This window comes from Cervus elaphus, chromosome 28 (assembly GCF_910594005.1).
Source record: "Cervus elaphus chromosome 28, mCerEla1.1, whole genome shotgun sequence".
NCBI lineage: Eukaryota > Metazoa > Chordata > Mammalia > Artiodactyla > Cervidae > Cervus > Cervus elaphus.
Window position 1 is genome coordinate 60,882,456 of NC_057842.1, and position 27,997 is coordinate 60,910,452.

General features: G+C 46.6%; 1 protein-coding gene across 2 annotated transcripts in view; it reads left to right on the forward strand.

Annotated features, from left to right (window-relative positions):
• The window catches only part of MDN1 (midasin AAA ATPase 1), a 135,845-nt gene that overhangs the window by 77,701 nt on the left and 30,147 nt on the right, over positions 1-27,997 (forward strand). For both annotated transcript variants that reach the window (XM_043890266.1, XM_043890268.1), the window contains exons 49-75: positions 315-535; positions 1,349-1,462; positions 3,003-3,135; positions 4,445-4,560; positions 5,322-5,455; positions 8,157-8,314; positions 8,525-8,645; positions 8,999-9,209; positions 9,558-9,789; positions 10,059-10,185; positions 10,854-11,021; positions 12,691-12,905; positions 13,279-13,666; positions 14,633-14,742; positions 15,352-16,057; positions 17,232-17,393; positions 17,837-18,098; positions 18,868-19,103; positions 19,651-19,746; positions 20,390-20,484; positions 20,743-20,864; positions 21,436-21,582; positions 22,434-22,543; positions 23,146-23,219; positions 23,692-23,890; positions 25,184-25,343; positions 27,506-27,652. In XM_043890266.1, the coding sequence (XP_043746201.1) occupies positions 315-535; positions 1,349-1,462; positions 3,003-3,135; positions 4,445-4,560; positions 5,322-5,455; positions 8,157-8,314; positions 8,525-8,645; positions 8,999-9,209; positions 9,558-9,789; positions 10,059-10,185; positions 10,854-11,021; positions 12,691-12,905; positions 13,279-13,666; positions 14,633-14,742; positions 15,352-16,057; positions 17,232-17,393; positions 17,837-18,098; positions 18,868-19,103; positions 19,651-19,746; positions 20,390-20,484; positions 20,743-20,864; positions 21,436-21,582; positions 22,434-22,543; positions 23,146-23,219; positions 23,692-23,890; positions 25,184-25,343; positions 27,506-27,652 (4,964 nt within the window). The remainder of the gene's footprint in view (positions 1-314; positions 536-1,348; positions 1,463-3,002; positions 3,136-4,444; positions 4,561-5,321; positions 5,456-8,156; positions 8,315-8,524; positions 8,646-8,998; positions 9,210-9,557; positions 9,790-10,058; positions 10,186-10,853; positions 11,022-12,690; positions 12,906-13,278; positions 13,667-14,632; positions 14,743-15,351; positions 16,058-17,231; positions 17,394-17,836; positions 18,099-18,867; positions 19,104-19,650; positions 19,747-20,389; positions 20,485-20,742; positions 20,865-21,435; positions 21,583-22,433; positions 22,544-23,145; positions 23,220-23,691; positions 23,891-25,183; positions 25,344-27,505; positions 27,653-27,997) is intronic.

Here is a 27,997-nt window from a genome sequence, read left to right on the forward strand (position 1 = left end):
TCCCTTCCTTCCTGCTTTCCTCCTTCCCTCTCTTTCTCCCTCTCTTTTTTTAGATGGTCGTGGTCACTACCGAATATATTTGACCAGAATGTTACGTGATCACTTTCCACATAGTTTCATTGTTTGTTGTGATATTGCTCCCTATTTATTATTTATTGTAGGTACATGTTTTGATTTTCCCTCTTTGGAGGGAACTTATATATTCCCTGTTAACTCTTTGATGGATTAATTATAAAGTTATTTGTCTTGGTTCTTTGAAATATGAAATGAAGATTTAACCTAATACTAACTTTGTCTATTGTAATGAATTTCAGGATTCAGCCTCTTACTTTGCCAGACTTAGAGAAAATTATGCAGTCCTCCCACCCGGAGAACTTAAAGTTCACTTCAGTTGAAGTGGATACTTACTGGATTGATGAACCAGATACTCTAGCTGTGGCTGTTAAATTGCTCATAGAAAGAGCAACCAATCAAGACTGGATGCTCAGAGTTAAATGGCTTTATCATTTAGCCAAGAATATGCCACAGGGGCTTGGTGAGTAAAGAAGCTTGATTTGTGTAATGAGGGAATTTATGTATGCACACCCTGCTTTCATAACTCAGCAGTTGCTTTTTCTCTTCAATTACACAGTTAAAATTACATCTGGGGAAGCTCCTAGCAGGATGTTTATGACTTAGCATTATTGTTTATTTAACTGTTAAAACATTAAGGTACACGTCTACCCTAGTTGTTGCCCGAGAGAAACTTTTCCCCATGTAAACCTCAGCATTTCAGGATCTGTCCAATCTTCTATCAAATCCAGAAGGAAAATGTACTGTTATGTTACTTTTAACTTTCTGAACATCCTGGGTTTTTTTTTCCCCTGTACTTACTCTGTTGCACATGCATTCCTTCTGGAAAAGGGTTGCTTTTGGTAAATTTACTTCCCATAAAAGTACATAAGATTCTAATCTTACTTTTGTTCCAGTGGTCTAAATGATCATTCTTAATTTCTTTGTACATTTTTCATTCCAAGTAGCTTTAAAGGTTTTAACGTACCAGAATTTGTGGGTATAACTTGTTGACTAAAGTAATTGAGTTTATATGAGGGTTTCTACTTTAGGAGAATTTATAGATAAGCCAGTGTATGTGTATATTATTGGGTGGGACATGTGATGTCTAAATATGTGTAGAAGGAAATTGGATACGTATTCTCATCTGCTTTGTCCTGTGTGATGGCTGCTAGACACGGGTAGCTCCTGAAACATAACCTGCGACGTGGCCACTGTGGCAGCCGCAGAACAGAAAGCTTGAGGGGACGGCTCTGCTTCAGGTGATAACTGACGTCTGCTGCTCCTTCCTCCACAGAGTCCACGCAGATCCGTCTGGAAGCCGGTGCTGCAGCTCTCAGGAACTTTTACTCAAACTCTCTCTCGTCCGGGGTCAGTGATGTCATCAAAATATTGCAGCCAAATGCAACAGGTACTGCACCTGCCTTGACCTGTAGCTCCCAGCGCTCTTGTCCGTTGAGTTCATGGGGAAAAGGTCTGTCAGAGCTCCCCCTTGTAACAGGTTTAAAAAGAAGACTCAGAGTATCCAGATGCTTATTCTGCTGCTGCTTTTCAAAGCTGTGTATTGATTCTTCAGTTTCTGAAAAAGGATGATGACACCCAATGCGGTGGGAGGAACACGGGAGCTGGGAGTCTGGGCTCCGGTCCCAGCCTGGCCACAAACCGGCTTGTTGATTCTGGGTCCCTCATTCGTGCTCAGCTGCCTTTGTTTCAAAAATATGGGAATCAAATTCATTCTTCTGGGGCCCCTTCAACTTGTAATAGTCTGTGATGTGTTAGTACTGTTAAAAGAAAGGGTTTCAAACTGTGATCTCTTTTGAGATGAAGGTAAAATAGTACACATTCAGTGTCTTAAACAGAAAACCTTAATGATGAAGTTATAAAGTCTTACATTCAAAGTTATGAAACAAAACCACAATGATAAAAGAAATAGCCATCCAAGCTATCTAATTAAATGAGGTATTCAGAATTTCTCAATTTTCATCTGACATTGATCAAAACATGCTATTACCCAATTTGGTTTAGAAAAAAAGTGTGCATAATGCTTTTGTGCTAAGCCTGATGTTTATATAATTATAATTTTATGTGTACATATGACTGCCTCGTGTACACTAAAGGTAATGGGGTAGATGGTTGGGCAGAAGTCAAATGACAGAGAAAACTGATGTCAGGCTCATATTGTGGCTGAACTGAATTATGACTTTCCATTCATGAAAGAACTTTGGTCTTTGAGAACATAGTTCTAGAGTAGAGTGGTCGATTCCCTTCGAGGCAGCCTTTGCCTGCCCACTGATTGGCTCATCTTCCTTTTTCCTTTTCATCTGAGTCGCTCTGGCTCATGTAGCCTTGCTACATTTGGGCATACGGGTCCCCCCGCTGGACCTTGCTGTTCACAGTAGGCATTGGTTAGTCTCCTGTGTTCTGGATGCCTTTGGAGTATGAGGTACTCCACTGAGCCACCCAGCCACCCTCAAACTAACATTCCCATCGTTTTCTCATACCTCCTGCCCCTGGGATCCCCACCTCCGACCAGGTCAGTCTGATGGCTGCTGCTGTGCAGAGGGAGCTTGATACCAAGCTTGAGCCAAAGGTGCAGAGGCGGCAGCAGCGAACCCTGGGATTATAAGGAAGTGGGTTTGAAGCAAAATAATCTTGAGTTGTTTTTCTTGTTAAAGGCAAATTACTGAGGTGTGTTCATTCATTTTCTGCCATGGGAGTTAGTTTTCTTGTGGTTAATGGCAGAAGATTGGGTGATTGAGTCCATGAATTCTTCTCCAGCCGTTAGTGGGACCTGAGCAGCTGAATGCGTTGGTTTTGGAACTGTCACGGATTGAACCATTTCCGTCTCTCTTCCCCAGCAAGGCTCTATGCGATCAGAGTAAAACAGTGAGATTTGCCAGACAGGGAGTCTAACTCCAGAATTCTGCCTTTTCTTTTGTTCCTTAAACCAGATGAATCTGTGATCCCTCTGGATCCCCGATGGAACATGCAGGCTGTGGACATCATCCGAAATGCGATGGACTTTGACCCACAGACAGACCAACCTGAACAGCTCTTTGCCCTTTTAGAGTCTGTTGCAAACAAGTAGGTGAAGCCTACTGTTGTGGGCACTGTTTGCCTCACTGTACCCTGTGACTTCACAAATTGTTATTTAATGGCTAAGTTATGCCTGACTCTTTTGTGACCCCGTGGACTGTAGCCCGCCAGGCTCCTCTGTCCATGTAATTTTCCTGGGCAAGAATACTGGAGTGGGTTGCAATTTCTTTTTCCAGGGGATCTTCCCAACTCAGGGATCGAACCCATATCGCCTAAGGTATAGTTTATGTGTATTTAATTTTCTGAATCTGAGGAGTGCTGAGCGTCTGACGTGATTGCCTTCGTTACCACCTCTCCTTCAAGCTCTGTGCACAGCGAAAAGTCATTCTGACCCTGATGTCCTAGTGCCTTTGAATTGGCAGATTCTTAATAATTTAACAGGGTGCTTATTAATATATACACTGGGAAGTATCAGTAGTGGGATTTGTTTTATGGTTAATCTTTTATCACAGGATAGCTCTGTTTCCACTGTTTTCTGTGTGATTCCCAATAGCTCCCTGCATTTTCACAAGTTCTTTCCTCAGCCGTCTGTCCCATCAAAGGGTGAGGTCTACGTACATAGTCACATATAGTATAAATTTACATAATTGTTTTTTAAGTCATCCCTCACTGTTTAATGTAATGACCAGTAATACTTTTTAATTGTCCATCAGTGTAAGAGATTTAGAGAAATAATTTTGAAACTGAGGTACAACATGCATTACAGAAAAGTGCCGCTAATGATGAGTACATGTCGTTTTGATGAATTTTCACAAAGTGAACTCACTCGTGTGATTGATACGCAGTAACACCTCAGAGGACCCCTTGTCCCTTCCCCCAGCAGCTCCCTCATCCTCCTGCCCGGGTAACTTCTAACATGGCAGATTAATTGTATGATGGCTGGTTTGGGGTTTTTTTGGGTGGGGGGTTGCTGCACCCAGAGGCTTTTGAAGTCTTAGTTCCCTGATCAGGGACTGAACCTGGGCCATGGCAGTGAAAGCACCGGGTCCCAGCCACCGAGCTGCCAGGGCTTCCCCGTGATGGCCAGTGTCGAGAGTCCACAGTGCGGTTCGTCAGATCGTGGCAGAGCAGCGCAGTGGGCCGGCAGCTTCCCTCGCCCTGTCTTCCTCCCCGCCAGCCTGGTTGTCATCTCTGTTACTGCCCGTCTCTCTCATCCAGAATTTGCAGAGGCCTGAGGGGAATGACAGACTGAGGGAAATTGATGTTCGTTCACAGGGCTCGTAGGATTCAGCAGGTAGAGGCTGTGATAAGTATTATGAACTGATCACTGTTTGTTAATTGTGGAATCTCATTTCAGGACCATCATATATTTCGACCGGGAAAAACGGATTTTTACTGAAGCAAATTTGGTTTCTGTTGGTGGCAAAAAGTTAAGAAACAGTGTTTTGAGAATGTCCTTTGAATTCCATAAAGGTAAGGAGGTTGCTTTTACCTCCTTCAGTTTCGCATCTGGCTGCGTGATGTTCCTGACGGCGAGAGGTTCCTCAGGTGCTGCCGTGCTGCTGATTCCCTTTGACTTGGCGGCCTGATTTTGACATCTTCCTTTACTCAGTATTTTTGACTAAGTGCTTTTTTACATGTCCTCAATCTCATTTATTTATTTATTGTTTTGACCACCATGAGGTGGGTCTTATGAGTGAGGAAAGGGAGGCACAGAGATGCTCTGGGTCACATCTCTAGCAAGTAGCAGAGCCAGAGCATGAGACCTGGTCTCTCGGCTCAAAAGTATGAACTCATAAGCATTTGGTTATGGGTTCTTTGCTTCCTCTTTCCCTTTTTTTTTTTTTTAATTGAAAAGATATTGGTATTTCTTGGAAAATATTCAAACTGTAGAAGCATAAAAACAAAGCTTACTCTTGCAGGAGCTACTGTTAATAGTAGAGATTCGTTTATATCTTCTCATATCTTCCTGTTATCTATCCATCTGGTCATATATGTAATATCTTAGAATTTGTTTTGTATTTAAACAAATGCTTTTTTTTTAATTGAGATATGAACATCTCTATGTATACACGCCTAACTTGCTAACTTAATAATAGTAGGCAAAGATTTGCTTTCAACTTTGACCTTGACCTTTGTGCTGAGGATAATATTAAGTTCTAGACTGCTGTTAACTTTGAAAATGTCCACAGAATTAAAACTGATCACATGTTCTTATTTATACCAACTCTAAGATCCAGAGAGCTATCACAGCCTGCCCCATGAAATTGTGGTCAATCTTGCTGCTTTCTTTGAACTTTGTGATGCGTTAATCCTGCTGTGGGTACAGTCCTCTCAAGGCACGGTGTCTGATGCCAGTGTTAACGAGGTGAGGAGATGCACCTGTTTTTCTTTTAAGTGACATATTTCTTGGCACAAAGATTTTTAGGGGAACAACTAACTTCAGTGTAGTCATATGTCCAAAATTATTTGAGAAATTGTTCTTGTGAATTTTAAATAGATACACATATTTTAAAGCTGTATAAGGGTGTAATTGAGATAATAAGTTGCATATGTTTAAAGTGTACAGATTTATACATTTTGACCTGTGTATGCATTGACGCCATTACCACAGTCATGACAGTGAACCCATCCATCACCCTCAAACCTTTCATCTTCTGTTTTCTCTTCCTTTTTTCTGCCCTCCACCTCCAGCAGATATCCATTGATCTGCTTTTTGTTACTACAGCATTTTATATTGCTTTTATATTTCTATTTCTGGCATTTTATATTGTTTTTATCTGTCCACTTTCATTTAAAATCATTTTGAGATACATCCATATTGTTTTGTGTCTCAATTCATTCCTTTTTATTGCCAAGTAATAGTCTGTTGAATGTATACATACTATAACTTATTTGTCCATCCATTTGTTGCTAAAAATCAGAATTTTAACTGTTATGTTTTAGTTCACTTAAGCCTTCTTAGACATGATTCTCACATGTGGACTAAACTGGGATTGAATCCAGATTATTCTAGTAATTGTGATAAATTAGAATTGTAGGTGTTAAACTTTTTAGTCTCAAGACCCGCCCCCGCCCCCGCCATCCCCATATCGCAAAGAACTTTTGCATATGTGGTTACATGTATATTTACCATATTAGGAAATAAATCTGAGAAATGTAAAAAATTATGTGTTAGTCTGTTTAAAAACACAGTAACAAATTCATGTTAACATGAATAACATTTTTAATGAAAAACCAACCATTTTCCAAAACAAAAATTAAGAGTGGAACAGTGTTACATTTCTGCAAATCTCTTCATGTCTGGCTTAACAGAAGGAAAGCCAGTTTCTCACACCTGCCCCTGATTTGCTGTCTTATGGTATGTTGTATGGGTTGAAGTTTGTGAAGAGAAGCTGACCTCTATTTCATGTTGTTAAGAGCTGGGAAAGTGAAGGCTAGTTTAACAAACATTCCCACATAATTGTGAATGTCCTTTGATCCTATACCACAGCTTGACAAGTGATAGTTTTGTAAAGGTCACTTATAACGTGGAATTTGAAAAAACAGCGATCTTGTCATGTGTTAAAATCCATTGACCGGCATGCACTTTGGATGGACTTTATCCTTGCATGTTACGCTTGTGTATATTTGCAGCTCGTGCATTGGTAATTTGTAAAGTATTGTTAAGTGAGTTATCAGATCTTCCAAATGTTGGCACATTTCATTTTACAATATAAATTAAGAAGTCATACTCTTGAAAAATTACCTCAGGACTTCATCAGAAAATCTTTAAGTATTGGGAATTTGTCAAGCTCTTAGTTTTTCAGAGTTCTGAGCTTCACTTAAAAGTTTTGAGTTTTATTTTCAGCAGTCTTGTTTCTCTTGAACTGACAGATTCTTTCATTTTCCACACGCTGTTTGCCAGACACCCAAGTCATGGCTTGTCTGCCACCCCAGCCCCTGCCCTTTTTTTGGTACCATCAGTGCAGATGTCACCATAGTAAAGAGGGCAAATAATATGACATTATTATGAAAATAGCTTTTACACCATAAAACCTGAAAGATTATCACTAATCTGGAGACTGCTTTGCCATAAAAATACACAATTAGAAGAACAGCAATGTTGGAAACTAAGAGTACCTGATTTTTCATTACAACACTACATTAATGAAAACAGTAGTTATCGTCATAAGGATAGACATAGACTAATGAAATAAAAGAGAATTTAGAAGCAGACACTCAAAATTAATATATGGTGAATTAATTTAATGAGGGAAACAGTTCTTTAACAAACGATGATGAAAAAACTAGATATCCATGTAATAAATATGAGCCTTTACTCCTGCCTTATGTCAGAAAAGTTAACATCAAAATAGATCATAGACCTATGTCTAAAAGCTAAAGTTAATGAACCTCTAAAAGAAAACAGAAAATATTCACAGCCTGAGGATAGGCAGAGATTTCAGGGCATTCTTCATAAAAGAAAAAATTGATGAATTCAGTTTTGTCAAAATTAAAAATGGTTGTTAATAGACAGCTTTAAGAGAATGAAAACACTAGGTGACACTGTTTATAAATTGTAAATAAATTGTTTAAACCAAAGTAATAGCCCAGTTTTAAAAAGGAGCAAGAGAATTTGAAGAGATGTTTCTCAGAAGATAATGAATGCCCCCTGAGAACTTGGAAATTTTTCTGTATCGTTAGTTATCCAGGAGATGTAAATTGAAACCACAGTGCAGGTCCACTCACCAGCAGGGCTAAGGTTAACAACTGAAACCTGCCTCTACTGCTGGTTGGGGTTCAAGAGCGCAGCTTCTTTGTAAAGCAGGTTGTGATTTCTTGTAACATGGGGTGCACACTTACCACATGACCCAGTGACTCTGTTTTCCCCAATAGCTCTGAACTTCCAGTGATAGGACGAAAGATCTTTGCCTTCTCTGACTGCCTCAATACCCCTAAAAAATTTTCCAGTCAGATGCTAGATCTTTAACATGTGTGTGTTGCGAATTGATTCACGATTGAAGTCTGTGTTTTGTGTCCTTTACTGTGAGATGTCTGTGAGCAGTCTTGATTTGCTTTGTTTTCAGATCTTGGGTTCTGTGCGGTGGCGGGACCGGTTTTGGACTATGGCCGACACAGTAAAAGTAGATGCCTCGGGCCTGGCCTTGCTTGCCCTTCATTGGCACTGGGTTTTAAAACATTTGGTCTGTCGGATCCCCCAACTCCTGATGAACCATGAAGACAAGTAAGACTCATTTTTAGAGAAACAAAGTCAGTATCTACAGGATTGATGTTTGGAAACGAAATGTGTTTCTTCCTACTTGACTTTGGTCTGTTCCCTCCTTGACTTGTCGGTGAATGTAAACCTAGTGTAAAGTATATGCAGTGTCCCTTAATATCCAGCACTCCCCCCTTTCCTCACCTCCCTTCTGCCCTTTTATCTCCTCTGCTAAAGATACTACAAAGAGGTTCAGACCATTTCAGAACATATTCAGAATTGCTTGGAGAGCCCAACTGGTGGATTCGCAGGTGTAAAGAAGTTGCAGAAGTTCCTGGGACGACCCTTTCCTTTTAAGGTACAATTTGGAAGCATGTAGTAAACACAAAGGTTTGACCTCTTCTGAAGCTTTCTTGGAACATGGGCACTGCCATTCAACTAGACTCAGCCCTGCCTGCAAATTTTTGAATGTTCAGTGAGCACTATTTACTGATTTGTCAAGTGTTATTGTTTTGCTTAGTCTTGAGACTTTTAAGATTGAGTAGACTTTTAACTTTGTTACTGTAAAATATCCTTAGAGCAACAGGAGTAAACCAACTCTGTTTGTAGCAGCATTGAGGAAATATTTAAAAACTTTCAGACATGGACAGGCTTCTAAGAAGAACCACTTTTCTCCTCTGTAATAGGCTCTCCTGGGTTTTATTGTTTCAGGACGAGCTGGTCATAGAGTGTTTTTCACAACTGAAGGTCTTTAACAAAGCTCTTACCATCAGAGAGTGGATGCCTGCTCTTGGGCAGAGTGGATGGCAGGAAGACATTAGTCGGCTCCAAATGGTTGCGTCTGAAGGGACATTAAAGAAAAGTCTCCTCCGGGCCTGGGGGTTGGTCCTCCGAGCTAATATTCTGGAAGATGTCGACTCAGGTGTGTGGCTAGCTGACAGTGGTTCTAAGCATGTTCTCTGCAGCTAATAAGTTGTTTTTTTTTCTTTTTCTTTGTCAGTAAGTTTAAAAAATTTCTCCCTTAGATATTCTTCTCCTTCTTTGCCCTCCCATATACTATAGTGACCACTAAATAAGTGTCAGGCATAAGGCTAAACTTTACCTACATTATTTAGTTCTGTCATTGGAATTGTGCAGGTATTAATAGCGTTATTTAGCACATGAGAAACTCGAACTCAGGTGAAGCTGAACTCAAGTTAAGCTCATAGTCACATAACTGGCTGTTGGGAATCTGAGCCTGACCACTGACTGCTGTGTATCTTTTTGACAGATGTATTGAAGAATCTTGTGAATGCTCAGTGTTTAGAACTAAAAGCCAAAGGAATTTCACTTGGTTTTCTGGAGAAAAAGCAGAGTGAAGCTTCCTTTCTGTCGCAGCCAGACTTTAGCTCCTTAATCCAGCTCACCAGGAGTGTTCAGCTGTGGCCTGTGATGGAATACCTGGCCATGCTTTGGCAGTACAAAGTCACAGCTGATTTTATGACACAGGCTTGTCTGAGAAGGTGAGCCATCCTTCAGGTTTTTCCCTTTGGGGCAGCTTATTTTCATGGAAGTTTATTCTGTGTATCCTACGTTTAAAACAAAGCACAGCCTTGTCTTGAGGGGGAGTAGTTGCTGAAGCAGAGGGAGGTCATTTGCCACTTTGGAAAGCCAAAAATTCTTGATTCTTTGCCTATTTTGTGTGTGTTCCATATCCCCTTCCATAGCAGTTTTCTAGCAGTTCATGGAAAGCCCACAGCTTACTCTCTCCCCCTCTCTCTTTCTTGAGCAGGTCAAGCAAACACCAGCAGCCTCAGATAGATGAGGAGATAAGCCATCACATCACATTTTGTCTTAAGTACACACCAGTTGCTCCTCAAGAGCTTCGAGACCTTTGGTCCTTAGCGCACCATCAAAAGGTAAAAATCAAAGTCAAAATCAAAAAGCCGCCTTTGCGCTGTGAACTGATTAGATTTTCTGTGGCACACTGGTTGCAGAACATTGCAGAATAATCTCAAAAATTGCATGTTGTAAAACTAATCTTTTCTGAATTAAGTTTCAAAGAGGAGAACTTTGAATGTTTTTTGCAGTGATATTTTAGGCATTTTCGTGCTCTTATCACAGTTTCATTCCATTTGGTTCCCAGTTAAATGAGGTTAAAATATTTGCTAATGTTTATTTTATTTGCTCAAAAATGTATAGTCAGTGTTTTTTACTCTTCCATAGAGAATAACTTGTTGAATATGAATAGTGTTGAATTGTAGTTACTATTACTTCATTAGTACAGCCTTAAATTTTTTTTGATAATGTTTTATTCATTGATTTTGATACATAATTATGTGATTATTTTTACTACATTTTCACATGTAGTCTTACAGAGTCAGATCTCATGTTTGTTTCATCAAAGTATAAATAGGTTAAATAATGTGACTAAGATGTCTGGGGTGGCAGAAAATCAGAAACATTAGGATTAATAATCTTTAAATCCATGTTCTGGATGATATTTATTACAAGACGGAGACCTTATAACTGGATTTATAGAATCTTTCTCGAATATTCTCTTACCTGATTAATCCTTTATCTCTAGATGACTGCTGAAGAAAGGATCTCTTTGTGGTCCGAGTTATTCAGTTCCACGTTTACGTCTTTCTGGAGTAGCACTGTGACCACACATCCAGAGTACTGGCTGACGTGGAACCCTCTGCCTGGTGAAGAGCAGGAGACACCCAGATCTCTTCTGGACCCCACATTGAAGGTTTGTTGGCAGAAAATTATAAAAATGTTTGACGGTAGAAAAAATTCCTCTCGTGTGTAATCAAAAGCAAGGCTGCTTCCTTGGTTCACATAGTATGTCGTGACAATTTGCACCTGTCGTCCAGCTTACTCTTTTTAAGGTGTTCCACTCTGCTGCTGCGCTGCAAAGCATGTATCACCTTCTCATCGATAAGCAGAGATTTCTTGCCTTCTCCTCCCGCTTCCTGTAGCAAGCACCCCTGCATCAGCTACCCTTGTACAAGCCTTTGTCTACTTGTCTGCTGTTTCCATGGGTTGTGATGAGGCTTGGGGTTTAACCCTTGGCCAAAGTGTCTGCACATTTAAAGAGATTTATGTATGTTATCAGAACATCTAGGGAAGTAGGTTTGTTTTTCACTCTTCCTGCTAGGAGACAGTGAAGAGGGGAGACATGAAGTCAGGATCACTTCTCATATCCTGTGTTTCCGTATCTTTGCCCCACTTGGTGTCATTAATACTTTGAATTATTACCAGTCGTTCACTTTAGAACTTGTTTTAATTTGTATTCCTTTGATTTTTATTGAGATAGAGCATCTTTACATACGTATATTGTTTGTTTTTATTTCTTTCTCTGAATTTTCCAGTCATGTTTATTGCCCATTTTGTTTAAAAAGGGTCATTAAACGTCATTTTATTAATGAAGATCTCATTATATATTATGCATATTAAACCTTCACCTAACATGGTTGGAAATATATTTCTAGTATCTCGCAGGTTTGAAGGAAATTTATTTCTATTGTCTCGCAGGTTTGAGGATGTTTTCTTATATCACACACGTTTTATAGTTTTCAAATACACCAGCCACTTTCTACTTTGTGGGTTTGACATGCTTCTAAATAAGTCTTTCTTCACCACTCATAGAGTGAAAAACCATTTGTTCATTTTCATGTTTATGTCAGTCTCATCAGAATATCTTCTTTTGTGAGGTAGGGATGTGAATTTTTTAATCTTCTGCAAACAAATATATCCAAAAGCAGTATTAACAACACCAGTTTCACCTAGTTCATTCTTTCCATCTGATTTGAAATGCCACTTCTGACACAGTACTTTATTCTCACAAGTTTTCATGGATGTAGGACTCAGTTCTGTTCCATTCCTATATCAAAATTGATTCCTTTACTATAAGGCGTCTCAAAGCCTTTAGTGTTAAACCTCACGGCTCACCAAGAGCTGCACACAGCCGAGGTTTGCTTTCCTGTGGGTCTCACCCCTCACCTGTGGTCATGGATACTGCTCCTGTGTCCCAGGTAACAGTCCAGGAAGCATCTCGCCCCTCACCTGTTGTCATGGACACTGCTCCTGTGTCCCGGGTAACAGTCCAGGAAGCAGAGGCTTCCCCTGCCTCCAGGTCTCACCGTCCTGCAGTGTGCCCCCAGCCCTGCTGCAGAAATGGTCTTCCTGATGCCCAGGTGGGAGGGGTTTTCTCCTGCTTGACAAAAGCAACCCCTGCTCTTCGTTCGTAGAGAATGGAGTCCTTCGGGGCCCACTGCACCCGACCCCACTCTGCCAGGCTGGTCCTGTCTGAGGATGGTGGTTACCTGTCCCTGACAACCTGAGGCGCCCCAGTGCTGCTCATTGAAACCCTGTTAGTTAATTTCTAAAAGTTAACCTGACTCCTCTCCCTCCCTCAGGGTCCCAGCGGTCTCAGTAGAGCCGTGTTCTCCAAGTGCTGCTTTGAGATCGTGACCAGCAGCTGCAGAGCAGGTCCCTGGGATGTGAGCGGCCTGCCCGTCCTGTCGTCCTCGCACGTCACCCTGGGGGCGTGGGTCGAGAGGCGCCAGCAGCTCCGGGACGTCAGCGCGGTGCTCTGGACCAACATGGCTGTGCCGGTGGTGGCGGAGTTCAGGTACCCCCTCTCCTGGGTGGACGGGACGGCTGCCGTCTTCGCTCCAGGGTGTGTCGTGGGACCTCGGTCAGAGCTTGCCTGGGTAGTGGCTCTTCCCGGTGGGTGGAGGACAGGTGTTTCGGCTGGAGGAGCAGGTTTTCAGCCCATCACAGAGACCGCTGTGAGCCGGCCTCTGCCTGCTGTCAGCGTCCTGTCACCACGAGGGCCGTGCCTCGAAAACCGTATCAGACCGAGAACAGAAATTCATCTCCAGGTGTAGCCTGGAGAGCAGCGTAGGCCGCCTCGCTGTTTTCTGGAAGAACGAACGCTAGCGTCAGAGAGGAACGCTGCTGACTGCAGCGCAGACCCAGTGAGTGCTCCCCTGTCCCCGCAGACGCACGGATTCCCGGCTCCAGGCCCTGGTGCTGTGCCGGCATCTGGCCGGCCTGGCGGAGCTGCTGCCCGCGCCCCGGCAGCAAGAGCACGTGCACGCCTGCCAGCAGCTGCTGCTCGGGGATGGCCAGGCCTTCCAGCACGTGGGCGAGACTCTGGGGGAGCTGGCCAGGCGGGAGGCGCTGCCCAAGGACCTGCTGGGCCTCCTGCTTGCCGCCCTGCGCCACTCGTTCGGGGAGCTGGAGGGCAAGCGCGACCTGCCCGAGCCGGCCCGCCGTGGCAGCCTGTGGGTGAGCCTGGGCCTGCTCCAGATCCAGACCTGGCTACCCCAGGCGCGCTTCGACCCCGCCGTGAAGAGGCAGTACAAGCTCAAGTACGCCGAGGAAGAGGTACGGCGGGAGGGCTGGCGTGCGGGCCGCGGCCTGGCCGGCAATCGCTCCTCCTCCGCCCCCCTGGGTGCTCGCAGCACGGGCTGCCCTGTGGCGTTCCAGGGGCGTGTTCCCCAGGCTGCGTCGTCCTGTCCGTGGGTTCCTCTGAGTAGGGTCAGGCACCACGAGGGGTTCTGTAACCGCCGTGCTGGTTACAGGCCACCGATAGACAGGCTGTCCTAAGCGCTCATGGTCCCTCACCGTCTGGACCCCTCTACCTAGATTAAGTTTTGGATACTTGGATTTGAGTGACTCCTTTAGACAGGGCACAGTATTCCTCAGGGCCATCCCAGGTGGAGCGGTGGTAAAGGATCTGCCTGCCGATGCAGGAGACGTGGGAAACGTGGGTTCAATCCCTGAATTGGGAAGATCCCCTGGAGAAGGGCGTGGCAACCCACTCCAGTATCCTTGCCTGGAGAATCCCATGGACAGAAGAGCCTGGCGGCCTACAGTCCACGGGGTCATAAGAAAGTCTGACACGAGTTGGTGACTAGGCAACAACAATGAGTGGACCTTAGGTTTTGAACTGTTGGTGTTTGTTATCCAAAACTCAGGAATTAGGTAGATTCAGATAATGTGACGTGCTTCTTGCTGTTTGAACGCCCAACCAAACTCAGGAACTGCTTATGTTAAATAGTGATATATTAGACCTGTATTTGGAGGAAGGAAAATTAAATTGGTTGGGGTGGAGGCCAAGCTGCTGTAGCAGAGACTCAGCAGTTCACTGGCATCAGTGAGACAGTTCCTTTTCACCTGAGAGCTCTGAGGTGAGTGGTCCAGTTTAGTGAAGTAGAACCCACCCCACAGCCGTTGGGTCCTTCAGGAGCCCCGGTTCCTTCCATCCAGGAAGCGACCCTCCCGCAGGGCTGCGTGTCTCAGGCCTGGTCCTCGCTGGGCGCGGCAAGCCAGTCTCTCCTTTTGTGCTAGTTACACCAGCTGCAGTGTGAGTGGAAGACCCGGAACCTCTCACTCCAGCTGCAGACCGGAAGAGACCTGGAAGAGGACGGCATCCTCAGTCATTCTCACCCTCACATCAGGTGACACTGTGCAGTGATGATTATTGCAACTTGGGATTATCAGCTGGAATCTTCTTTTCAAAAAGACATTTTGCAGTGTAATTACAGTGTTAAGCTGAACTTATGATCTACATCTGTGAGCTCTGTTAGCAAGTAGATCCCAAAGCCACAGTTATAGTCAGGAAAAGTATGCTCTGTGCAAGGAGCGGGAGGACCCGCATGGAGCCGGGAGGGTTGGACGCAGAGCTTCCTCTTGGTGTGGAAGGAGTCGGGTGCCACGCCCGACACCCGGGCACCTGGTACCTGAGGAGGTACTGCTTAGTGGTTCTGAGTTCCATCAGCTTGAGAGCTCGGGTAGACCGCTCAGTGCCTCACACTGCAGTGCCCTCTCTGTAACAGCGGGATAAGATAGTGCCTCCCTCAGTGGGATGTGCGTCCAAAGTGCTTGACGACACGGGTCACACGCGGTAAATGCTGCAGGTGTGTAGTCCATTCTCACTGTAGTTGTCAGTATATCATCATTTTAGGCCTCAGAAACTGAAATGCCTGCCTTCTATTTCCCAAGAGCTCAGTCTAGATTTGTTGTTTTGCCTCTGATGGAATTTGCCTGTGGTGTTGGTTTGCCTTTAGGTTGCTTCGCCAGAGAATTGATCAGCTGGAGAACTTAGTCCGCAGCCTGTCCAAGAAGCAGGCCTGCCGGCCCCCGCTGCCTACGTACGAGGCCCTGGTGCAGGAGGTCCACCACTACGTCAGCAGCGTCGCCCAGGCGCCCGCCGCCCAGGATCTGCTCACGCGGCTCCTGCAGGCCCTGCGCTCGGATGGGCCTCGGGCCGCCCAGGTGGCCCAGAACCTCCTGAAGGAGGAGGCCTCCTGGCAGCACTCGCAGCACCAGTTCCGGAGGCGGCTGGCCGAGGAGTTTGCCCTGTACCCGGACGCCACGGCCCCGCTGCAGGCCTCCATCTTGCAGCTGCAGCACGGCATGCGGCTGGTGGCGGGCGAGGTCCACGCCTCGCTCCAGGCTGGCCTGGCTGGCGCAGACGGGCTGCGGGCCCTGGCCACGTCCCTGCTGGCTTTCCCGTCGGTGGGCCCTGCCTTCCCTACCTACTACGCCCACGCAGACGCTCTGTGCTCTGTGAAGTCAGAGGAGGTGCTGCGTGGCCTCAGCAAGCTGACGCTCAAGCGCTCGGGAGGACGGGAGCTGGAGGAGAAGGGCCAGAGCCCCTGCCCAAGCCGAGAGCAGCTGCTGCTGAACGCGCTCCTCTACCTGCGCTCCCACGCGCTCTGCAAGGGAGAGCTGGACCAGCGGGCCCTGCAGCTCTTCAGACACGCCTGTCAGGTGGGCCCACCTCCAGCCGGGCGCCGGGGACGCGAGCAGGGCGCCCGACATAGATGGGATCGTGTGGTTAGGGAGTGGGGATCGAGTAGCTGTTTCTTGCTTTTTCACATTTAATTGTCAGGTTTAGGGGTCTCTGTTAGTTTTTGAGAGATCAAAAAAAGTTACTAGTGACGTCAGTCCTTTGTTCCTGATGCACATTGCAGATGGTCTCTCCTCGTTTGTTGGTGTTGACTTTGTTTATGATGGGTTTTGCCATGTAACGGTATCAACTTCTATTAACATTAAGAAAATAACTTCTGCTTTCCTCGCTTACCAACAAAAGCAGTTTGTTCTCACTGTAGACAGTTAAAAGAATAAGTATAAGCTAAATTGTTAGATTCTGCCACTTAAAGCCATGTGAACCATATGAACTGTTAACACATTGGTATATCCCTATCACTAAATATTTACATTTGTATGTAAAGTCTTTTTGCTATTTTAGAAGAGAAAAAAACCCAAACCAGTGCCATTCTAAGAAAGTCTTAAAGCTAGATCTTTGGGTAAAATTTCGAGAAAGCAGAATTGCAGAGACAAAGGTTAACTGCTGGCTTAGGCTTCTGATACAAACTGTCTTCCTGAATGGAGGAGGCTCATGTCCTCAGTCCTCCTCAGTACTGGGTGGTTTCTTGATAGTTTTTGCCAATTAGAGAACTTTAGAGGTAGTAGGGAATTTAGGAAATGTCTGGTATGGCCCAGTTTTACCTGATTGGTTCCCCAGGAACAACCAGTCCCCCGTCTATTTTCTCTTTGCCGAACCCATGGGCCATCCATCTCCCTGAGGTGCTGGCCAAGTGAGTCTGCATCACATGCCCACTTTGCTGACCCCTGACACAGAGCGCCACCCAGGCCTGACAGCAGGTCCCCAGTCCTGCAGATTTTCACACCTGCAAAATCGTAACAATACAGCAAGGAAGAATGTAGGAAAACCAGTTTGCTACAGATACATAGTTTGAAAACAAAGCCCATTTACTCTCTGCTACATGGAATAGTTTCTTGGACATGGTCATTTGTTTGTTTTTGAACCCTGGTGTTTTGTTTTCATGAGAAATGAGAAATAGATAGCAAATCCTGCCTTTGTTCACTAAGTGCCTGAGCAAAGGCAAATAAGCTTCTGCTGGAATGTGTGATTTGTCAGGAAATCATCAATGAGTGGGACGAGCAGGAACGCATAGCCCAGGAGAAGGCCGCGCAGGAGAGCAGCCTGTACAGATACCGGGGCAGGACCCCCCGGACAGCGCTGGGCGAGGAGGAGGAAGAGGAGCGCGCCTTCAGGAGCCAGTTCCCGCCGCACGAGCAGGTAGGTAGTGTGCTCCCCTGGGCCACACCCCTCACCTCTGATTGGCTGGGTGGTTTTTTCCCCCCTTCCGGTTTTATTGAGATATAATTAACACACAGCACTGTTTGAATTTAAGGTGCTCAGCATAATGATCTGACTTCTATCTGTCATGCACCGATTACCACAATATAGTGAACACCCATCACTCATATAGATAAAAAATAAAACTTTTTTCCTTGTGATGAGAACTCTTGGGATTCACTCTATAACTGACTGCAACACTTTGTTAGGTGCTGTTACATTCCCTTTGAACGGTTTTGTAATTTTTAAAATAACTTCTTAATGCACATAATGAATGCTACTTCATCTTGATCATTCACACTCCATCCCTCCCCATTCCTTTCAGTCTGATTAGAACTGGATTTTTATTTGCACAAGTTCACTTGCTGTAATGTTATTTACAGGACTTCGCAGATATTTTGGCAGAACCCACACTAGAGGAGAAGGGGCCTTCAGGTGGGCAGGAAGAGGCAGCCCCCGCCGGCCTGTCGCAGAGCTCCATGCAGGCTGTGACGCGCGTCCACCAGCAGCTGTGCCTCGGCTTCGCCCGGTCCCTCTGGTACCAGCAGAGTCCACCGCCCCACGGGGCAGAGCACTACCTCAGCCTGTTTCTGTCCTGCTACCAGACGGGGGCCTCTCTCGTGACACACTTCTACCCCCTGATGGGTATGGTGGTTTGCTTCTCTTTAGCTCTTGGGAAATCAGAATGAGTCATGTGATTGCTGCTTCTGGAACAGTTAAAACTGCTACCTCCCTGTTTTTGCTAAGTTCGAAATGATGGCGTTTCCCTTAACTTAAGGGACTTAAAGCTAATTCTAAAATCGATTTAAAATTCTGCCATAACCATGGTTTCTCATCCTTTGAATACTTTGGGTTAAAGGGATTAAGAAAGTAAGGATACGCTATTAGTTTTAATGGTCTTGTTTCTCCACATTATTTCTAATTTCCCTCTAACAGCTTTGGTGCTTTTCTAATGAAATCATGTATTTCTGGGAGTAGCCCAGGAACTCAGAAATTAATTTCACAGGGTATGGTTTGATGCAGTTTCCTACATGACCTCATGATTTGTTCCATGCAGGTAGGAAGGAAGCTTTCATTCTGCCTCTATTTCTCATGAAAACAAAACACCATGGTTTAAGTAGGAAGGAAGCTTTCATTTCTGCCGAGAAGAGCCCCCAAAACTGGGAATTTGAATCCTTCAAACTGCACCCTCTTTGATTATGTGGAGGCAGCATCTGTGTATCCTGAAACTTGGCAGGTTTTGGTGACCACTTAGTATCAGAGTCACAGTCTCCTGGGCTTGTGTTGCTTTGGGGGGAATGGCGTTGCCATGTCTGCTGCATTCAGTCTCTGTCATTCATTATTTCTGAGCATGTTTCTAACATCTTTGTAACTTAACACCAACCTTCCTGTGATCTTGTTAATGACTTCACAGGAGTTGAGCTGAATGACCAGCTCTTGGGCAGCCAGCTCTTGGCCTGCACCCTATCCCATAACACTCTCTTTGGGGAAGCGACCTCAGACCTGATGGTGAAGCCTGACGGGCCCTACGACTTCTACCATCACCCCAACATCCCAGAAGCTCGGCAGTGCCAGCCCGTGCTTCAGGGCTTCTCGGAGGCGGTTCACCGGCTGCTGCAGGATTGGCCAGAGCACCCGGCGCTTGAGCAGGTGGGGCGGCGGTGGGGAGGCGGCTTCTCACTGTCCCAGGTGCATCGACTTGCACACTGGTGACACGGAGGTTTTACAGAACGCGGTTCGAGGAGGCACTGTTTCCTGTAGGAAGAATATACATGTTTGTAATGCTGCTTGTGAATGGTGTTTGAGATTCCACTTACTTTATCTGTTGCTCAGGGTTTGCCATCCACATATGAAATGCTGCTGCATTGCTCTTTATTCAGACACTTCCTTCTGTAAACAAGGGTCTGGCTTTTTCAAGCTTGGTAGTTTTAACTCAGATCCTTGCTCTGTGATCTTCAGCTAATTCTGTAATAACTTATAAGAGAGTAATAAGAGCAATTACCTTATCAAACTGAGCCTCCCTTCCAGAGTAATACAGCAGAGAAAGTGTTTATCTTGGGCGGGATCCACAGCCCTGGAGTTTTACCCAGAGCATTCATGGGTGCTTGTGAAGCAGGGCCGGTCTTCAGTACCCTGTGACTGTGGGCGATTGATAGTCCCATGAGCATGCCCAGATCTTTTTCTCTCCCCCCTGCAGCTGCTGGTTGTAATGGACCGAATCTGTAGTTTCCCACTTTCCAGCCCCATCTCAAAGTTCCTGAATGGCTTAGAGATCCTTCTGGCAAAGGCACAGGTAAGAGGATTCTCTCTCTAGTCCTCAGTTTGTCATCAACCGAAGATTCTCTTATTGTTCAAGTTTGGCTTCAGACTGGCTGCATCTTCACCCCCTCAGTCCTCTCATAGCCTCTGAAGTGGCTGGTGCTCCCCTGCTTTTCAGATTAGGGCTCTGGACTTTAAGGGGGGTCACGTGACTGACAATACAGAGATTCAGACTCGGGTCTGCAAACCCTGTGCTGTTTGCTCAGCTGGAGGTTAGTCAGGCCGCCAGGAAGATCTCCGAGCTGGATAAGCAGGGTGGTTACGTGCTGGTGCGTGCAGGCATGCTAAGTTGCTTCAGTCATGTCCGACTCTTTGTGACCCTAGGCTTGAAGTCCACCGGGCCCCTCTGTCCGTGGAATTTCCCAGGCAAGACTCCTGGAGTGGGTTGCCAAGATCCTCCAAGGGATCTTCCTGACCCAGGGATCAAACCCATGTCTCTTATGTCTCCTGCATTGGCAGACGCGTTCTTTACCACTAGCGCCACCTGGTACATCAGTATAGAAGTTGTTTAAGGTCCCAGTGGTCTTTGCTTAAGAAAAGTCAAGGATGTACCTGAGGGAGGAGGTGATCAGGGGGCTGAATAACGGCTGTAGTGAATTTCTTCTGTGTCTCGTCAGGATTGGGAGGAGAATGCAAGTCGAGCCCTGTCCCTGAGGAAACATCTTGATTTGGTCAGTCAGTTGATCATCCGTTGGCGTAAACTGGAACTGAAGTGAGTGATTCATTTGCCACTCCCCCTCCTGATTACATGGTAGGGACAGGGACTTTGGATGGGCTGTTTCTTGAGAGTTGGGGTCATGTGTCAGCTGGAGACCAGAGAGCAGCATGCATTCTGAGGCAGCAGAGCGGCAGCTTTTCCGTCTTCATGTAGGAGGAGAGAACTGTGGATGTTTAGCTCCCGTCTTCGAGGTTTCACGTATTTGAATGGGTTTCCTTACATGCCTCCTTGGCCTCTCCTCCCACATTGCAGCTGCTGGTCCATGAGTTTGGATAATACCCTGAAGCGCCACACTGAGAAATCCACGAGGCACTGGTTCTCCATCTACCAGATGCTGGAGAAGCACATGCAGGAGCAGACAGAGGAGCAAGAAGGTAACGCCTGGCCGCGAATTCCCGCTTATGTGGAGGGTCCGGGCTAAGCCTGACGTGCTGCAGCATCTGGGGTTTACCGCTCCCCTGTCCCCCCACTGCTTCCACACAGGACATATTGTGTGACTGCCGTATTCCCGAGAGGCCAGCCGAAAAAGCTGTGTAGTTCTTTTCTTACTGAGAACAATGATGACAGTCAGAGAGGCTTAAGTGACTTATCCAGAGTCTAGAGAGCCAGTTGTAAGATAAGACTTCCTTATTCTCTGGGTCCATGGGACAAGTCAGGGGGAGTTTCTGTCTTGGTAGGTGGCAGTTACAGTGCTTGAGTTAAGAGGGTTTCATCTCATGCTTAGAACGAGGGCCTCATAGTCCAGTTCCCCCGTTTGCCACGAGTGCGTGTCACACACACTGGGAGTGCAGCTGCCCTTTGTAAACCAGCTTGAAATTGAGCTGTGGTCCTGCTCCAACTCACGTTAGCTGGTGTCCCGCGGGGACCTCATAGTAGGGTGTGTGTATTAGGACGCTGCGTGAAGAGTGCAGACACGCGTGTGTTTTCCTCTTTGAATCTCTAAAGATGACAAACAGATGACCCTGATGTTGCTGGTGAGCACTTTACAAGCGTTTATTGAAGGATCCTCACTGGGCGAGTTCCACATACGGCTTCAGATGTTACTGGTTTTCCATTGTCATGTCTTGCTGATGCCACAAGTCGAAGGAAAAGGTGAGGATATACATATGTGTGTATCAAATTTTTTTTCTTTAATTTTACCGTATGCTGTTAAAATGATTAGGCTCTGAATTCGTGAGACAGGTGTCTTGATGCATACCAGGTTTTAAATAAATCATTTTCAGTTGTCTTTTACTGTAATGTGATTCAGGTGAGATAAAGAGAAAAACACAGAAATCAAGTGCAGACTGGTTATAACTGAATCCCTGGCTGGTGAACTGTGGCAGCGGCAAGGCAACAGATGCAGACCCTGGGAGCTGGTGTGTTGAGGCAGCACGTCTGTCTGTCTAGACGGCGCATATGTCCCACTCAGCTTCTGCTTGATCCAGGCTATAATTAGGTTCTTTGATCTCAGGAGAGCACTGCCACATATCAAGCAACTGCACAGAAAACTTCTGTCAGTTACCGTCCCTGACCACAGCAGTTTAGAGAAGAGTGTCACTGTAAGGTATAGATTTACGTGGATGAGTAGTCAAGGTGAGCTCTTAATATGCCATCTTTTAAAACGGGCTTAGTTTCTGCTGACTGCACAGTCAGATTCTGAGAAAGAGTTGGAAATTGTGAGTTTGGTAGAACATCTCAGTATGCCTCTTTTAAGAACAAAAGTGCGATGGAAGAAAATATCCACTGCAGACTGAAATGAAGGAAACAGGGGTAGTGTTGGCAGCCTGCACCTCTGGGAACCGCTAAGCCCGGCTCCCCCGTGAGCTGTTACATAATCTCTGGGTGCTCTGCTGTGAGGTCGTGGCCCAGAGAGTCACGAGGGAGGATCACCTCTAAGTGTGCAGCCCCGAGGGAGAAGCCAGCAGCACGCGTGGTTTTCATTTCCTTTTCCTTTTTTCCAGATGCACTTTGCAGTGTTCTGTGGAACCTGTACCATTATTACAAGCAATTCTTTGACCGGGTCCAGGCCAAAATTGTGGAACTTCGATCCCCCCTAGAAAAGGAGCTTCAGGTAAGATGAACAGCAGTCATAATCACTCTTGGGAGAACAAAAGCAGCAAATTCTTTTCCAGTTCTGTTTTTTAATCCAGTGAAACGGGGGCTCTGAGGAATGGAGGGGAGCATCGCAGCAGCAGGTTCTGCGTTTTGTGGCATGGGCTCCATGGCCGCTCTGGCCACGTGTGCGAGGGTTCCGTGGAGCGGCTGCCATCAGAGGCGCCTAAGAGGACTGTTAGGGCCCACGCCCCAGCTGCAGCTGGACGGCAGCTCCCTCTTCAGCTCAGAGGAGCGCCACCTGGTGTCGGGCTGTGGGCTGCGGGGGTACGGGGCCGGGGGGGGGGTGGGCAATGAGAATCCTGTTTGATACTCGCAGCTGTTGTGGACCCAACACCGGTTTATGCTGGAGTACACAGCGACATACCGATCGTAGCAGCAATTTTTCCATCCCTGTGAGATAAACACAAGTCCCTTTATTTGACTTGTTTTACTTGTTCACTGACACGCCGTCCTGTGTCAGGGATGAAGAGTGCTCTGGTCATCACACGGGTGATCTAGAAAGAGGCAGAATGACACCAGCTTTGTAAAGCCCATCCTTGAGCTTCATTTTTCTTACAGGAATTCGTTAAGATATCCAAGTGGAATGATGTCAGCTTCTGGTCTATTAAGCAATCTGTGGAAAAGACACACAGGTAATCCATCTTTTAAAACGGGGAGTGGCCAGAACTCAGAATTTCTGAATGGTAGACAGCATGACTGCATTGTTACAGAGGCCTGACTTGTGCTGCCTTAAACTTGGTAAAAACACTGGACTGTTCTGCTGTCTGCACAGCACCACCCTCCCACCCAACGCAGTCTCACTGCGGGAGGAGCTGATGTGTCTGGAGGCAGAGCAGACTGCGTGCTGCTGAAGGTCCAGTCCTCTGCCACCTGCTCGCCTTCAGCCAAGGGATCCCGCCGTTCCTGGCTTCAGTTGAGATCAGAATACCTGCCATGCTTTTTCCTTTAAAAAAAAACAAAAGATTATGAGTTTCTAAGACACTCGTTGTATACCAAAAGTACAAGTTCTTAAGTTGCCTGTGTATGCATTATGTCATTTACATATTTCCTCACTTTCCCATTTTTACTTTTTCCTGCCCTTATCTCCCATTACCTGGGGGCCAGAACCCTCTTTAAATTCATGAAGAAATTTGAAGCTATCCTGAGCGAACCCTGCCGATCATCCCTGGTGGAAGGTGACGAGGAGGAGCAGCCGGACCCTTTGCCAAGGCCGACAGGTGCCGCCGCGAGTGAGGAGTCCCCCATTCAGAGTCTGAACAGGGCGCTGAAGGAGACCCTGTTAGCCCGGCCAGCAGCCACACAGGTATTAGCTCACGGGATGGTGTTTACTTCTTCCTGAGCTGGTTGGATGCGGTCTGTGCTTTCTGTGGGAGACCTGCCCTGAGAGTTAGGTGAGGGAATGCCTTTGAAATCTTCCTCTTTGGGCTAGTGGTGTGGTGTTCGTCTTTCTGACCCTGCTGCCTAGTAAGGCAAAAAGCGGTAATCTTCGTGCTGGAAGCTTAATGTGGGCCTGTGTACAAAACCATTGTACTTAACTGTGAACAGTTCACTTACCCGCAAGGGAAGATTTAGGGCATCAGCTTAGGAACAGGACATGGAAGCTGCCTTTGGGACCTCACGTGATGAGGCTGCTGCACACACCAGGAGTGACGGTGTGTGGTGACTGCTGCTTTGAAGCGGTTGCTGATGACCATGGTGTGGAAATGTGTGAACTTCCATCACGGCCAGTTTCAAGCACCAAGACTTAAGAACTGGCTTACGAAATTCCTGAAAATGGAAACAGTTATCAAGACCTTGAGTGAGCAGGTCTGTTGCAGGAGGGTGTCCCTGCTGCAGAGTCACCGGGTGAGGGGAGCAATGGCTCTTGCCGTCATGTTGTGCTTTCCACGCTGGGTTAGAGAGTTAGCAGTGCAGTTCTTCAAGCTGTGTTAAATATGTTAATAGTTCAGAAAGCTTAGTAGAAAGTGAGCCTCCAGCTGTGATATGGCTGCACACATATGATATGACTGCCAAATTTATTTTCTTTTGATTGTATTCATCACCTCACCGCTCATAATGCTAATCAAATTTTTTGTTATCGATGAAAGCACAAGAATTTCAGGGATTCCTCAGGGAAAAAAGGAGTGAAACTGTGCCCTCAACAGACGAACCCTTTTCCCTTTGCCTAGTTTCCCTTCATCTGCTGCCTTCCCTAGTATCTGGATCCTGGTATTAGAAGTGTCAGGAATTAGAGGGTGATGAGAGATGGCGGCTGAAGTAGGCCTTGGCGGTCAGGTTCACGCTGCCCGTGTCTGAGAAGCGCGATGTGGCGCATGATCTCAGAGGGAGCAGCTAGGCTGCCCAGTCCCGCCTTCAGGAGCAGGAGCGCGGACGGCAGCTCTGGGGGCTTCCCTGAGGGGCCTCGCACCCCAGCCACACACTTCTAAGCTCCTGAGGCACATGCTGTCTTTCTTTTGGTGATGTTTTATTTGTTCTGTGAGACTTCAGAGACGGGGCAGGGGGAACTTCCTGCTGCTGAGCCCATGTGTGGAGGGCACGACGTTTAATTCCGCACCCGTGTCGGGGTGGACCGTGACTGTTATCCTCTGTCTCACAGGCCACTGTTCCAGAGCCGTGTCAGGGCGCCCCGCTCCCCTCGGAAGGGGCCCTTCTGCGTCGCTTGCCGAAACTCCTGAAACGCATGAGGAAGATGTGCCTGACGCTCATCGAGGGAAGCCCTCTGCCCCGCCTTGTGGAGGGCCTCGACCAGTTCACCGGTGGGTGCATGCGCAGACCGAGGGGGCTTTCCTTCTGAGGTGGCCCCGGTGGCCCAGGAAAGCTGGAGTTCATTACCTGTGTCCTAGTAGCGTAGAGCAGGTGATTGAACAAGCAAGTGGGTCACAAGCCAGCCAAAACCCGGACGCCGTCCGCGGAGACCGGAGATGGTCACCGTGGTTTCCGTCTTGTCCTCCTCGTGCAGACCGGGCGGTGTAGCCGTTCGCTACAGCAGCCCTGCCCATGTCAGCTCTTCCCGGTCAGGGCCAGGAGTGAAGGGTTTCTCAGAGTCTGGACGCTGTCCCTACCTCTCAGAATGTTGTCTCTCTCGAGTTAAAGGAGAAGGAAAGTTCATCCACAGTCCCTTTCTTTTTCCTTTCACTTCAAAGAGGCACAGCGTCTCATCTCCCTGGTTGTTCTTGCTCTGCAGTGTATCAGCAATGGCTGGGAAAGGGGATCCAGAACTTAATAGACTGTTTGGGCCATTGGCAGCCTTTCACCACTTTCTCCACCTCCACCCAGCCCCAACAAGTGTGGGGTCACAGTGAAGCTGGTCCTTCTCCAGTAAGGCTGCAGTCTGACATCAGAAAAATATTTAAAAAGAAAAAAAACTCATTAGCAGGACTTTCCTGGCAGTCCAGTGGTTAAGACTCTGTGCTCCCAATGCAGGGGACCCAGATTTGATCCCTGGTCAGGGAACTGGATCCCACATGCTGCAATTAAGACCTGGCACAGCCAAGTAAATAAAGTAAAAACCAGCTTGTTAGAGTAATAGCCTAATAACCAATTTTCAAGATAAGCTGCCTGCCTGCGCCCAGTGATGGGGGTGCGTGGCCTGCAGACCCCAGGCGTGCCCTTTGGGAGACGCACGGCGACCTCTGCTGGTGCTGTGCTGAGCGTGTGGGGGTGCAGGCTCTCCGCTGGAGGCTGGACCGCCTGCCTTTGTCTGCTTGGCTGCCTTGGCAACGTACAGCTGACCTGTGAATAGCGCGGGCGCTGGGGGCATCGCCCCTTAGAGCTGGGAAACCCAAGTGTCACTTAGAGTCGGGCATCTGTGTCCAGGTGCCACATCCACGAATTCATTCACTCGGGCGCGTGTAAGCCCTGAGGTATTTACTCTTGGGGAAAAAAAAACCTCCCATGTAAGTAAGTGGACCCATACCGTTCAAACCCACGTTGTTCAAGGGGCAGCTGTGCCACGTCTTGGGTGGTTTAAACAATAGAAATTTGTTTTCTCACAGTTTCGGAGACTGAAAGTCCAAGATGAGAGTGTCAGCAGGGCTGGTTTTTTCCGAGGCTCTCTCCTTGGCTTGTAGCTGCCTTTTCTGTGTCCCTGTTTATTAAGGTTGCCAGCTAGATTAGATTAGAGCCCACCCACAAGGCCTCCTTTTATCTTCATGGGCTCTTTAAAGGCCCCATCTCTAAATCCAGTCATATTCTGAGGTCCTAGGAGATGAGGACTTCGGCGTGGACTTGGCAGGACATGCAGTCCACTTATGACACTTCCTGTGGCAGATTGGCAGCGCCTAAGGCAGCCCAGTGCTGGAGAAAGAATCTGGGCATTGGAGTCAGTTCAGCCAGGGTTCAAGTCCTGGCTTCAGGTCCGCTCTGTAGCTGAATGGCCTTTGGAAAATGAGTAGACTTTCTGAGCCTCTTAGAGTGGCTACAAAGAAGGTCTGGAGGTCCTGGCTTCAGGTCCGCTCTGTAGCTGAATGGCCTTTGGAAAGTGACTAGACTTGCTGAGCCTCTCAGAGTGGAGCGGACAGGTTAGAAGGACGTTTTCGAAGTGCACGGTACAGCATAGAAGCTCAGTTCATGTCGCAGTCACGGGAAATTTATTCAAGTGTTTAAAGTTCCTAGTGTAAATCATGGCACATGATCCAGGTTCAGTAAGTGTTTTTTGCCTGACTGATTATAAAACCCCTGGATAAAAAGATTAGCTCCTTTTATTTGGGCTGTTTGTTGTCAAGATAGATTGTTTCTGATTCTTCTCTTGTCATGCGTGTCCTCAGCTGTTACTGAGAATTTACCAGTGCTGAGGACTGTTAGATATAAAGATGAATGACACTTGGTGTTTGTTCCCAAAACGTCCTTGGTCTTGGGTAATCTGAGTCTATTAAGGATTCCTGGGGATTTCCGTGTTTCCCCCTTGTCTTCCCTGCAGGCGAAGTCATCTCCTTTGTGAGTGAGCTTCAGAGCTTAAAGGTGGACCCCTCCGCAGAGAAGGAGAAGCAGCGGTCGGAGGCCAAGCACATTCTCAGGCAGAAGCAGCGAGCTTTAGCAGATCTCTTCAAACACCTGACAAGAGCTGGTACAGTTTTCACTGGAAACTCAGTGGAGTACACTCATCTGCTTTTAGGAAGAAAAATAACACGGTTGATTTGGGGAAACTTTGTAGACAACGTTGAGATAGTGCGAAACATAAGGTGGAAGGCAAGGTTTTGAAATGCCATTCTGGGAGTTCTACTTACACATACGAAAATCCTATGATGACCATTTGTGACTCTCAAATAGTCTCACGGTTTTGCAGTGAGGTTTCCCGGAAACCATGTGTTTTATTTTCATGAGCACATACCCTTCCAGTGTTGCATAGAGAGCGGCGCTTCTCGACGTAACTCGGGTATGAACTACCGGGGGAATCTTGCTGAAGTGCAGA